This window comes from Eleutherodactylus coqui, chromosome 13, assembly GCF_035609145.1.
Source record: "Eleutherodactylus coqui strain aEleCoq1 chromosome 13, aEleCoq1.hap1, whole genome shotgun sequence".
Taxonomy (NCBI): domain Eukaryota; kingdom Metazoa; phylum Chordata; class Amphibia; order Anura; family Eleutherodactylidae; genus Eleutherodactylus; species Eleutherodactylus coqui.
In genome coordinates, this window is record NC_089849.1 from 91522750 (window position 1) to 91535929 (window position 13180).

A 13180-nucleotide genomic window follows, 5' to 3' on the forward strand; every position below is an offset into this window, starting at 1 on the left:
CTGTTAAGGCTGATTTAGACACAACGATAATCACACAAAAGATGTCACCCAAGCGACTTTTGAGCGATCATCGTTGTGTCATTTACAGCGTAAGATGATCGCTCAAGATGAGCGATCACCTTGCGCTGCCAGCGGAGGATGCAGAAGACAAGCGGGGTGTCCCCACTTGTCTTCTGCATCCAGCTGTTCCCCTGCTCTGAGTGCCCGGCTGTTATACAGCCCATCACTCGGAGGGGAGGATGCAGAAGACAAGCGGGGTGTCCCCACTTGTCTTCGGCATCCAGCTGTTCCTCTGCTCCGAGTCCCCGGCTGTTATACAGCCCGTCACTCGGAGCGGAGGATGCAGAAGACAAGCGGGGTGTCCCCGCTTGTCTTCTGCATCCAGATGTTCCCCTGCTCCAAGCGCCCGGCTGTTATACAGCCTGGCGCTCGGAACCGAGGATGCAGAAGATAAGCGTGGTGTCCCCACTTGTTTTCAGCATCCAGCTGTTCCTCCGCTCCGAGCCCCCGGCTGCTATGCAGCCCGTCACTCGAAGCGGAGGATGCAGAAGACAAGTGGGGTGTCCCCGCGTGTCTCCTGCATCCAGCTGTTCCTCCACTCCGAGCGCCCGGCTGTTATACAGACCGGCGCTCGGAGCGGAGGATGCAGAAGACAAGCGTGGTGTCCCCACTTGTTTTCTGCATCCAGCTGTTTTCTGCACGGAGCACCCGGCTGTTATACAGCCGAGCGCTCCATGCCAGGTATGAAGAACAGAGCTGGACCGCTCTGTTCTTCATACTTAACCCGTTATTAGGGAGTGGGATACAGCTGAAACAATAGTGAATCCCTGAAAGACAACGATGAGCGACGGGATAACGAAAACTGCACAATGTCAGTGCAGTTACACACAATGATTATAGCTCAAAAGACGCCTTTCGCGCGATTTTTGAGCGATAATCGTTGTGTCTAAATGGGCCTTAAGACTACCTATTCCAGCTTGATCTCCACACAGAGAAGCAATACTCTCTAAGAGATAACTGCTGCTGATAAGATTTGTGTCATTAACTATAGAGATTGAGGAATATGTCAATTTTATGTGATACATGTGGCAAATATATTAATGAAGAGCTTCACATATACAACTATACTGGACATGAAGACTTCATAGAATATGAATACTCTAATACTCTAACTACAAGACACCAACATACCAGCACTTACGCATATGCATGCAGTTTTAGTCATACACTTGCATGCTAGGCAGTATAGCATTCAGCTTACCGTCTGAAAGTAGTTTGCATAGTCTATTTCTTTGGCCACAAAGCTGTACATATCCGCCGACAGCTGATCCTAAAAGGAAAGAAGCCATTTATATTAAAAAGAAGAAGACTACTGTAATAGCATAAAGAGAATGGGACAAACAATCATATTGGTCTAAAATGGTATTTAAGGCCGCTTTCACACGGCCAAGAAAATCGTGCAAGATTTTTACGTTGCGAGATACACAAATCTTACATGAATATGAATCCCCTTCAAGAAACAAATCGCGGCACATTTTATCTTTAGGCGTGCCCTCGCATCACATCTCCCATAGTTTTTATTAGGGCTGTCGGCAGCATCGCACCACGTGCAAGGTGCATGTAGTGCAGTGCGAGGTCTCCCCATTGAAAACAATAGGAGAAACTCTGCGATCCCTCGTAGTGATGCGAGACGTTTTTAAAACCCTCGCATTTTGACCCATGTGAAATTAGCCTTAAGGCAATGTATGCTCTCGCACTCTTTTTTAATCAATGTGTTTTTAGAAATTAAGACTTTTTGTAATTGGTTTTCATTACAAATTTCTGATTTCTAAACTTGTACTGTTTTCCAAAGCGCTGCAGACTGGAGGACTGAAATGTTGGCAGATTCTGGCAGTCAGAGTATACTGACAGCTCATCCTCTAGCCTGCTTTCCTGAACATTCATTGACCTTCCACTGAGCTATTGCAGAGGGCTGTATGAGAGTGCTAGGGGATGGTGGAGGAGGAAAGAACAGAGAAAACTACTATTACAGAAGACTGTAATCTACTCTGGGTGAAAGTTCTGCAATCAACAGCAATGAGGGAGGATGGACCAGCAGCTACTCAGAGAAAGGATTAGATAGCTGGGGAGGTGGGTTATGCTACACAACCTTTAAAACAAGGAAGGGGGACTAAGCTTATGTGCATTTATGAGAAAGACCAATTGATCAGTGCTGAAACTTGAATGCAGGAAAGCCTGCAATCCAAGAATGAGGCTTTCTAAATGTATAAGAAGGAAAACTAAATGCAAAAAAAGAGAAAAATGCATCATTTGTTTCTGCAAAGGCTTAGTAGGATATGTGTATATTGGTTTTTCATGCACAAAGGTTGCTATAGCCTTTAAACTTCTACCTCACAGGTAATATGCTGTTAATTTTTTTCAGAGAAGTACAGCTATGACCGGTGACTCCTGCTTAGCAATTGTCTATTGGAGCCTGAGGTACTTTAAGGTCCACCTCATGTCTCATTGGAGGTTCAAGATGTTGCCTTGCCTCTACTTGTTTAGATTGCCTGCTGTGTATAAGGACAGGCTCAGTAGAAACTGCACATATTTTGCCACAGATGCATTTTTTAATCTTAAATATTTTTGAAATCACGGAGAATTGTTGCAAAGACGCACATTTTTTCCATGCCTGGAGCTCTGCTCTCATTTACACAGTAATACAAAGTGATGCCAGACAATCTAAACTGATTTCCTCTCAGTATTGGAATTTGGAACTGATAGTCTAAGACTAGGGCTACACTGTGACTTTGGCTATGACAGAGGCCACGCGACCAAAGATTACAGTGTAGCCCTGTGATGTCCTAATCTCGTAAAAGTCAATACGGGTCGTGTTGCAACTCGTAAATGGCCACAACTCGCAAATCACAAAAATCTAGCTTCTCACGACTTGCAGCCTTTGAGTAACAACTACTTGCAAAATGCAACCCAACCCAAGCCACATTAGAGATTAGGAGATTACAGGGCTACACTGTGATCTTTGGTCGCGCTACCTCGGTCATGGCCAAAGTTGCCATGTAGCCCTAGCCTAATAGCCCTAAAAATCTACAGGAATCTAATAGTCCATTCAGAGGTTTATCATTTGACCAAGACCTCAATAGCACAACTTGGTTTTCAAAGTAAAATCGTTAGGAATTTTTTCCTGCAATGGGATGTTAATGGTTGTTATGGTCTTCTTTCCTTGGTCTCTCCGTATTCCGCCCACATTCACCTACACCTCTCCCTTCTACTTTATCCATCCATTACATTGGTGGACGTTACACCCAAGGGTTCAAACCCACTGCTGTATGTTCAGTTGGATTCCAGATCGTTGGGAAATATGGACTAATGCGTGCTGGAGTGTTGGAATGTTCTTGTAAGATTATCTCTTCATTACCCACCCTACAGATCTCCACGCGGTTTGCCGCCTCTTCCATCTCTTCCCTGAGTGCATCAGCCTTGGCTCCAGAAGGTTGCACGTTGCTAGAGATCCCAGACGACTTAGCTGACTGCTGCCATCTGCACAGAACAAGAGATATATCCTTAATAACATTGTAAACTGGGGAACAGGTTGTATCACTGCTTCAATCCTAGTCGTATCTATGAGGCTCACACTAATTCCTCCACATCACCCTTCCTCTCCTAATAACTGGGCTTTGTCTGCAGCCATTGTGTCTGGATCCTTTCCTCCTACCTACAATATCCAAAGCATTCATGTTTCTTCTTGGCAAAATGACCCATCGCAGCACCAGACTGCAATAATTCCCGAAAGTTATAATACGTCTCAGGGACACCAGCAGAAGACTCCGCGCCTCACTCAGGTCCGGCTACTCATACACATTACAGAGAGGTCACTCATAATGGGCAATTTGAACCTTACCCTTTTAAAATCTTATATAAACTATGATTCACAATCTTCTGAATTCAGGTAGACAAAGTCATACTGTATGCTTGTCTGTGGACTCTATGAGTAATGCAAACCATCTTGTAAAAGGGGGAAAAGGCCTTTTTATATGTATAGCGCCAACTTATTCGGCAGCGCTTCCAGGTAAATTATTTATAACTTTCCCCGGTACTCATTTTACCAACCCCTTGAGCTACCTGAACCAAGCGGGGATTGAATTTGCAACCTTCAGGTCATAAATAAAGTTACGTATTTGTAAAGTTAAGCTTTGTTGACATCTGTGTTGGACGTGCCAGACAGGTGTGCAATGAACCTCATTATATAGTCAAGGGGCACAGTTTAGTTGCACTATGAGACAGATCCGTTCATCCAGGGCATTCCATTTATCTGCTCCCATAACAGAGCAGGAACACAGTATCCCTAGCGCAGATGTGAACTTACCCATACCCAACATTATAAATGGAAACACGCTAAATGATGTCCAAAATTGGGGAGACAATTTGAAGGGTCCCTCTAGCCAGAAACATAAAAATGCTGAAGCAATTTACCTTGCTCTAGAAGAATCCATGTCTAAGACCAATTTGGCTAAGTGTTTCCTTTGTTTTTGGATATTGGGGATCTCCACCTAAAATAGTCAAGACAAAGGAATCAATACAACAGGCAATAAAGAGACAGAAAGTACCTTTTAGTGTTAACTTTAACGCTTTCCAATCCACTCTCTGACGTCTAAAGACATTCTGATTGGAGGCTGTACAGCTCCGATGTCATATGGCAGGGTATTCTTACTGTAGATTACTGGCCGCTCTGTTGTTGGGGGGCCTCTCCAGCATGTACTATACCACAGTATTGGCTATAGCCAGCAGATGGCACCATTGTGTAATGGCAAAAAGAGAAAGCCCCATAGGAAAACCCTGAATCCAAAATTGGATTGCAAAGGGTTAAAATTCCTGATTAATCAAGTAAGGGCTTGTTCACGTCAGCATTTTGCTTTCCGTTTTTAAAAACAGGTCAATTTTTAAAAAATTAAATATAGCGAATGGGAATTAAGATGGAACCAAATATATATCACAGTTTTTTTTTAAGGATGCAGTATACAGATGTAAAAGAAAAATAACAAAAAATGACCATTTTTGTCAGTTTCCCTTTCATTCCAATTACTTTCATTTTTTAAGCACTTATTTCATCTTCTTTTCTCTTTCTCCTCCTGTAGGCACTCTCATTTATAAACAGATCCCTTAGGCAAACAACAAAAACCGGAACCAAATGGAAATCTTACCATTCAGTTCCGTCACCTATTGACTATGATGTGTAAAGAAAAAGGAAATGGGTCCTTGGCATTTGCTCTCCATTTTCTTAAAGCATTGCTGTATGTGCTATTTTTTTCCGTTAACCCTTTCCAATCCAATTTGTATCTTGGTTTTCCTAGGGGACTTACTCTGTTTCTGCCATTATACAACGACGCTATCTGCTGGCTAAAGCCAGTACTGCATAAGGTGACATATTAGATAGGCTCCGACAGCAGAGAGGCTGGCAATATACAGTAAGAGAACCCCTGACGGACGTCTTCCAACATCGGAGCTGTGCAGCCTTAAATCATAATGTCTTCAGAGGTCAGACAGTGGATTGGAAAGGGTTAAAATAAAGATAGGAAACAGACGGAAGAGAACCGAACCGAGTATAATTGAAGCTCAGAAAGTTACACTAAAATCAATGGGAAGTAAAACGGAATAGTTTTTTTCCCCATTTTGCTGATCCTCTGTTGAAACAGCAGAACAGAAAACAAAAATGCTGATGTGAAAGAGCTCTAATATGGGCATTATAACTGATGGGTGGAATTAGCAAACAAGTAAACTCTTTGGCCACCTCCGCATGGTAATATTCTGGTCAGCATTTTGCATCAGTATTCAGAAGCCAAAACCAGGAGTAGAACCTGCACAGTAAAAGTATAATGGAAACATTTGCGTGTCTTCTTTGTTTTGGACTCTCGCCTGTTTTTGACTTCCAAGGACAGATGCAAAATACTGAACGGAATACTACGAAAGTGGCCTTTTAGCCCTTAATGTTTCATGACGCACAGTTACATCATGAAGGTTTGGGGTTTGCATGGAGGGGGATAGGCAGACGATCCCATTCCATACAATGCCGGTGTTGGCCGTTTCTTACAGCTGACCCCTACCTGCAACAGTTGTGACAGTGGCATTTAAATGCCCCAATTGGAGTTCGGGATCCCAAATGTTCCCTGCGATTAAATCATGGGGTGCAGTTCAGTTACCATGGCTTTTTAAAGCGCCCAGAGTTGTCATAGCATATTGCCTATCAAGCTATGCTGGTGGCATGGTTTAATGTACTAAACCACGCCACCATATTGTGGTATAATGTAATACAATGGTATTACATCATACTGCAGCAGCGATCACACCATTGCAAGTTCTTGTTCCTTATTGGGACTAAAAATAAATGGAAACATTGGGTTTTAAAAAATCTTAAGGAGTAAGAAATATGGAAAAATACATTTTTCCATATTTATAATAAAAAAAGTCTTAATAAAAAAAACCTCAAACACATATTTGGTATTGCTGGGTCCATAAAAGTTGAGTTTGTTAAAGCATTACATTATTTAGCCCACATGGTGAACATTGTCAAAAAATAAAAAAAGCAACGCCAGAAGTGCGCTTTTCAGTTCACCCCCGTCTCCAAGAAAAAATGTATTAAAAAGCAATCAAAAAGTCATATGCACTCCAATGGCACCAATAGAAACTACAGGACGTCAAGCAAAAAAAATGAGTCCTCGCAGAATTGTCAACAGAAAAGCAAAAAGGTTATGGCTGTCAGAAGATGGCGGCAAAAAGGGATTGTATTTTTTTCCAAAGAAATTTTATCTTTTAACCGCCTCCTGCAGACGGCCGAGTTGGATCACGCTGCGAGAATTCTCGCATCCTTAAAGCTGGGTTCACACAGGGCGGATTTGACGCCGCTTTGCCGCGCGGAATGTCGCCTTGGCAAATCCGCCCACGGCCGCTAATCTCGGTATTAGCCAGCCATGTGGACGAGATTTCTCAGAAATCTCGTCCACGCGGGACGGCTAATCTGCTGCGATAAGTCCGGCCGAAACCGCGGCTGCGGCCGCCACAGCCGTGGTTTCAAAAGATGCAGCAGGTCTGTTTACTATTTACTTTCGTCGCGGCCGCGCTCTCCTCTATGGGAGGCCAAACCGCGAGATTTCCGATGGGAATACGCCCCTTGTGAACCCAGCCTAAGGGGTTTAAGAACTCCAGTCAAATTGGACTGTTTGAGCAACTGTAATGTGTATATATATATATCCCTTCCATAATTGTCCATAGATGTCATGTCTTTATTGTGGATGCACTGTGCAATTGTCTTGTCAGTGATTTATGTGTATTGCACAGCTGCAGCGCGCAAGAGGTTAATGTCTGGGTATATCTGGAAAATGTAACAGTTTGTGTGTAGTCTACGTTGTCACCTGAGCATGAACGATATGTGTTTGCAAGATGTGCAAGTGGTGGTTCGTTGGTTGTTGATCTTGCTAAGGAGAAAGTGGTGGAGACTAGTCTGAGTGGGTGAGGAGTCAAGCCGTCTAGCAGATAACAAGGGAGTCTGCAAGTCCACCCGTAAGGAAGAGATACCCCCATGTAGGCTTACCCAATATGGAGGAAGTGTAAATGGAGAATACCCAGTTTATCCCCAGTTGGACAAGCTGCCATGGAAGGATTAAGAAAGCGCTTTGTTAAACAACTTAACAGTGAGTGTGGGCCAATAGAGAGAGGGAGATAAGTCGTCTGGGAGAGTGATCCTACAGTTAACGTGGACTGTAGGTATCAAGATGTCCTGAGTTGCCTCTCTGCCTCCTCTCAATTAGCAGTTGTCTCAGAACCAATCCTCCATTGCCAGAACTGTTGTATATTATTCCTGCTGGATGTTCCAGTAAAGAAAGGCTTTACTGACCATTCCCGATTCAGTCTATTTAAAGTACAGCCCTGTGTGTGTGGACTATTTATTGCACCATCATCACCGCAGTGGATGGAATGTTGGCGTCACCCGTGACATATACTGAAACTTCATCACTACAGAGTTTTATACAGGTAATCGCACCACCAGCATTGCCTGGAGAAGCCTGCCAGGACCTTGGTGAAGGGTAACACATGTCCCTCAGGGATGTCACGGTGACACTACTATCTCCTCCCCTAACAGCTACCCCCCACCTCCTCTGCTGTGGGCCCTGCGCCTCGGTCACTGCATTTCCTTTAGGTTCGCACAGGTGAGACATCTATAAGTGACGGCTTTTGAATATCCCTATAGAACCACGTACCTCTGCAAGCACAAACAATGGCTCCACCACATCTCGCTCTACCTCCTGCTCGAAGTGGATGAGCTCCTGTGCTAGTTTGTCCTCGGCTTCCCCACACAACTTCAGCATCTTCCTAGAGCAGAACAAGGAGAAACAAGTTAGAGACATCTTATCGCCAAGACACCTATCCGCTCAGCGAAGGGGAAAGTACCATTTACCTTTTACAAGGTTATGACTGGTTTGGTACTCTGAATTTAAGTAAAGAGGACTTCATTCATTGACAGCAAGAAAAAGGACTTAAAATAAAGAAATTTATGAGTCTCACCCAAGCAAAGAGTCATCCCCTAAGACAGCCGAGCCTTCCATCAGACACTGGGCCAATGTTATAAGAGGCAACTTTTTCTGTGAGAAGAAGAGGGAAAGAAATGGGGAAAAATACAATTTGGTTATAGTAAATAGACAGAAGATCCCCCGATGTGAGACCCCCAGAACTCCATGTAATGACCCTCCGATAGAGAAATGTGATATCAATGAAAACTGTGATCAACTATCAATGATCTTGTGTCTTGCTAGCGTAGGGACCGCAAGACCCGAGGAGCCCTGTGGCTTAGGTCCATTGGCCAATACACAAACTAATCCCTTGTTTTTATATTCAGCTTTATCATCTGCTTTAGCGTGCGAGGTTGTGTGGTAAGTGTGTTTGTGCATGTGGTTTGTTCGTACGTCTCCTGTTCCGTGTACCACCTATTCTGGGTAAAACGGGGCCGAGGGTCGAGCGTAGGGCCGCCCTTATTGAGGCGATCGCTCCACTTGTTAGGTATGGCGTCGCCATCTTCCCTTCAGCACAGGGTCCGTTTACCCTTCCATATCTTGTATTCCAGCTCCATCTTTTGTTTGCTAGTCTGTCGTTTTCCCCTCAGTCTGTTGGCATGTCAGTTGTCCCAAATCCATGTCCTTTGGTCCCGTTTGTGTGGGCCAGGTGCTTATTTGCCCACACGAACGTAACAGCAGCGTTCAACGTTCATTGGTTGTTACGGGCAACAAGGACATCTTACTGTTAAAGTTTTGCTAAACAAGGCCCAAAAAGTTTTATTCTGCCATCATTGTCGCTAAAAATATGAGACAAAATGGTTGCCAACAAAGACAGTGGAGTGTTTTATGTCCTTGATTTCCACGTATACAGTCTGTTATCAGTTCACAACGTCATTTTTGAGCAATGGTTGGTGAATTTCGCCCAGTGGGCGCACAATTCGGAAGCGGCCCTTCAATAGTAAGGAAGAAGGTTGCATCTGTGAGCAAACACCATCCGGACGTCCACCAGTAAGCGAGGAAACAGCGGAGCGTCCGGGCAAGTGTCACACGAAGTCCTAGAAATCCACCGTCAGACTGAGCAGAGAATCGGATGTCCCGCAGCCAACTTTGTGGGAGATTCTGCGCAAATGTTTGTGATGTTATCCCTATCGATCATAACTGTTAGCGGCCGTGAAACCGGACGACAAATTGTGGCAACGTCCTTTCTGTGAGAGTATGCAGACTAATGGACACAATGGTTTAATGGAGTCTTTAGTGTTTAGTCATGAAGCCGCTGTCAACCTTTCAGGCAACAAACGTAATGTGAGAATCTGAGGGGAACCACCGGTCTACATAGAGCGTACGAGCGACTCCCCGCAGTGAATGTGCTTTGCGCTATAACCTGCAGGAAAGTATGCGGACCCTTCTTTCCCATGAGGAAACAATCTCAGGGATTTCATACCCGGACACTACAGACATGGCTTCTGCCATGGCGGAACAGTAAACCCCACCAGGACGCCCCCATTATCACAATGACGCCAGAAGTGAGCGGCGACTACCACAAAGATGGGTCGGACGCACAGGTGGTGACGATAGTGACCACTTCCTCGGCCTCCATGTTCCCCGGACCTCACACCTTGTGAGATCTTCCTCTGGGGGAGTGTTAGAGTCTACATGTCCCCTCACCGCCCACCATGATCTGCGGTATCCCAGAAGCCATTGCATCAGTGCGTCGTTATCCGCTACAACATGTATGTCAGGAACGTGACTGCAGGCTCCATGTGTGCCCAGTGATAAAGGGGGTCCCACTGATCACTGCTGAGGGGGAAACATGTCTGATGTTGTACAACAAAACTTTTTGAGTTTTTGTCTCCATTGATATCAATTTCTGTATCTGAGTGTCATTAAACGGAGTTATTGGGTTCTCGGGAAGATAATGTGTAATAACCCGGTATAATTGCAATGTTACAAACTGTATTGTAGCTCCACTTCAAGAAAATACTTCACAGGTTAAATCTACATACGATTTTAAGTAAGTCTGAAAATCCCAACCTGCTGGCATCTTGCACTGTGACATTACGTCTTATACAGCAGTTACATCCAAAGCTGCATTCATATTTCCTCTGAGCTGCAGTAATCATCTCAGGTGCTGTACGGGGGAGTTTTAGCTTTTCCTTCCATCTAACTACTGAAAACTATCCGGTGTAAACAGCCACCTCCCACAACGCACATCAGCCGAACATAGAAACCGGGAAGAGAAGTTGGGGAAGAGCACCAAGAACTCTGGCTGTGACTGCATGATAAGACAGCTAACCCTAAACCAGTACTGGATTACAATGGAGAAGGTCAACGTTATTACAGCTTTACTCTACTGTGGTATCTGCTGAATAAATTAGAACCGGACAATGCAGCGCAGCGATATTTCAAGGTTCCGTCTGGAATTCTAAGAATGTTGCCTACTAGCAGGAAATGGTATAAAATAAAAAAAGCAGCTAGTGTTGTTGGTAGCTGTTTAGTCGTTCAAGGCCCTCGGCGACACTACAGGCGAGCTCCCTCCATGTTTTTCGATTTGTGTGATATCCATGCCAGTATCAGCTCTGACAGTATCGGCCATCGTGTTCTTTGGCGGCCGGATCTTCTTTTGCCACTGATCTGTGTAAGCATTATAGATTTTTCTAGTGACTCTGTTCACATTACACGGCCAAAATCCGTGAGCCTGAACCGGGCCATCTTCCCCTCCAGTGATATATCGGGTCTTATACAATTCAGAACTTCTCTTAGTTACTCTCACTATCCAGGGTATATGCAGCATCTTTCGCCAGCACCACAGCTCAAACCCATCAATCCTCCTATCAGCTTCTCTCGCAGTCCAGCTTTCACATCCATACATGGCTCTGGGGAATATGGTGGTTTTCACTATCCTGGTTTAGTTGCTATACCGATATCCCTAATTTTCCAGATTTTGTGCATGTTTAGCGTCACGCTTCACCCCAGTGCTAGCCTACGTTTTATCTCTGGCACAGATTCTCCAGCCTGGTCAATTTTTGAGCCACGGAAGATAAAGTGTCATTCGCATTCTATAACCTCATTGTCGATTTTTATTTAAATGTAGACATTTTTTGCAGTTCTCATAATTTTAGTTTTCATTAAATTCAGGCAGAGGCCCATTTTTTCACTTTCAGCTTTAATCTTACATATCAGCTGCTTCAGATCTGCTTCTGTTTCTGAAAGCAGAGTTGTGTCATCTGTATAATGGAGATTGCTGATGTTTCTTCCACCTATTTGCACCCCAACTTCCAATGCATCTAGGTCCATTCTCCATATGATCACTTTCACATATAGGTTAAACAAGAAGGGTGAGAGGATGCAGCCCTGTCAGATGCCTTTGCCGATCCCAAAACAATCTGTATCCCCATACTGTGTTCTCACAGTGGCTTCTTGATTGGTATAAAGTGATTTTATCAGCTTGGCTAGATGTGCCGATACGCCCAGCTCTTATAGGGCCTGCCATAGCTTGTCATGGTGGACGCAGTCAAAGGCCTTGATGTATTCGAAGAACAACATGTAGATATTCTTTTGGTATTCTCAAGCTTTTTCCATGGTCCATCACAGGTTTGCAATATGGTCGCGGCTGCCATGTCCTCAACAGAATCCTGCCTGCGCTTCAGGGAGTGCCGCTTCAATGACTGATCTCAGTCTTCCCTGTATAATTTTGAGAAGGATCTTGCTTGCATACACAATGAGGGCTATTGTTCGGTAGTAGGAGCAATTCTGGGAGTCGCCTTTCTTTCATAGAGGGATGAGACAGATCTTTTCCAGTCCTTTGGCCATTGTGTGGATGCCCATACTGCTTGGCACAGTGCTGTGATGGTTTTCACTGGTACTGGCAGCACTAGCTCTGCCGATATGTTATCTATGCCTGGTGCTTTATTTTTGGCTGGTTGTTTCATTGCCATATCCACTTCTGACTCCCAAATAGAGGTTTTCAAGTCCACAGGCTCCACATGCAATGGTCCAGGTATGTGGTTGCAGGCATATAGTTTCTCTGAGTATTCCCTGCATTTATCCTTGATACTCTGTTGGTCATTCAGTTCTCTCCCTTTTTTGCCTTCATTTGTGCTGTTGCATACCATGAAAGGTTTTCGGGCCATCTTGACCTGTGAGAATAGGCCTTGCAAATAGCCTTTCATGGCTTCTGCTTGGAGTTGTTTGCAACACTCATTCCAGTCCATTTCCTTGTCTTTCCTTACCGCTCATTGAAAATCGGTATTTAGTTGCCGAATTCCGTCTTTGTTGCCGGCGGCCTTTGCTTCTCTTCTTTTATCGGCTATTCTGAGGATTTGCTCGGACAACCAAAAGCATTGTTTTTCCCGCTTCTTATAGGTGAGATGCTCACTGGCTGTTTCCATAACCGTGGACTGTATACTGCGCCATAGATCCTCTGGATGCTTTTCTGATGTGTCAAGCAGTTTGATTCATTTGCCACCTCAATAGTGTATGATTGGAGGAGGTGTCCAATTTTCTCAGCTAGTAATCACCCATTAACACTCCCCATTGCCACTGACAACTGGGAGTGCAGGGTTTATTTGGAGTGGAAACATGAGCTGATCCCACTCCATACAGGGTGGGTGCTGGCCGTCTGTGATAGAAGACACCCATGC

At 44.5% G+C, this 13180-nt stretch overlaps 1 protein-coding gene across 2 annotated transcripts in view; it reads right to left on the minus strand.

Annotated features, from left to right (window-relative positions):
- The window catches only part of ARHGAP44 (Rho GTPase activating protein 44), a 160247-nt gene that overhangs the window by 73038 nt on the left and 74029 nt on the right, over positions 1–13180 (minus strand). For both annotated transcript variants that reach the window (XM_066588132.1, XM_066588131.1), the window contains exons 4-8: positions 8554–8630; positions 8250–8361; positions 4471–4547; positions 3420–3537; positions 1262–1330 (exon numbers count right to left, since the gene is read on the minus strand). In XM_066588132.1, coding sequence (XP_066444229.1) covers positions 1262–1330; positions 3420–3537; positions 4471–4547; positions 8250–8361; positions 8554–8630 — 453 coding nt within the window. The remainder of the gene's footprint in view (positions 1–1261; positions 1331–3419; positions 3538–4470; positions 4548–8249; positions 8362–8553; positions 8631–13180) is intronic.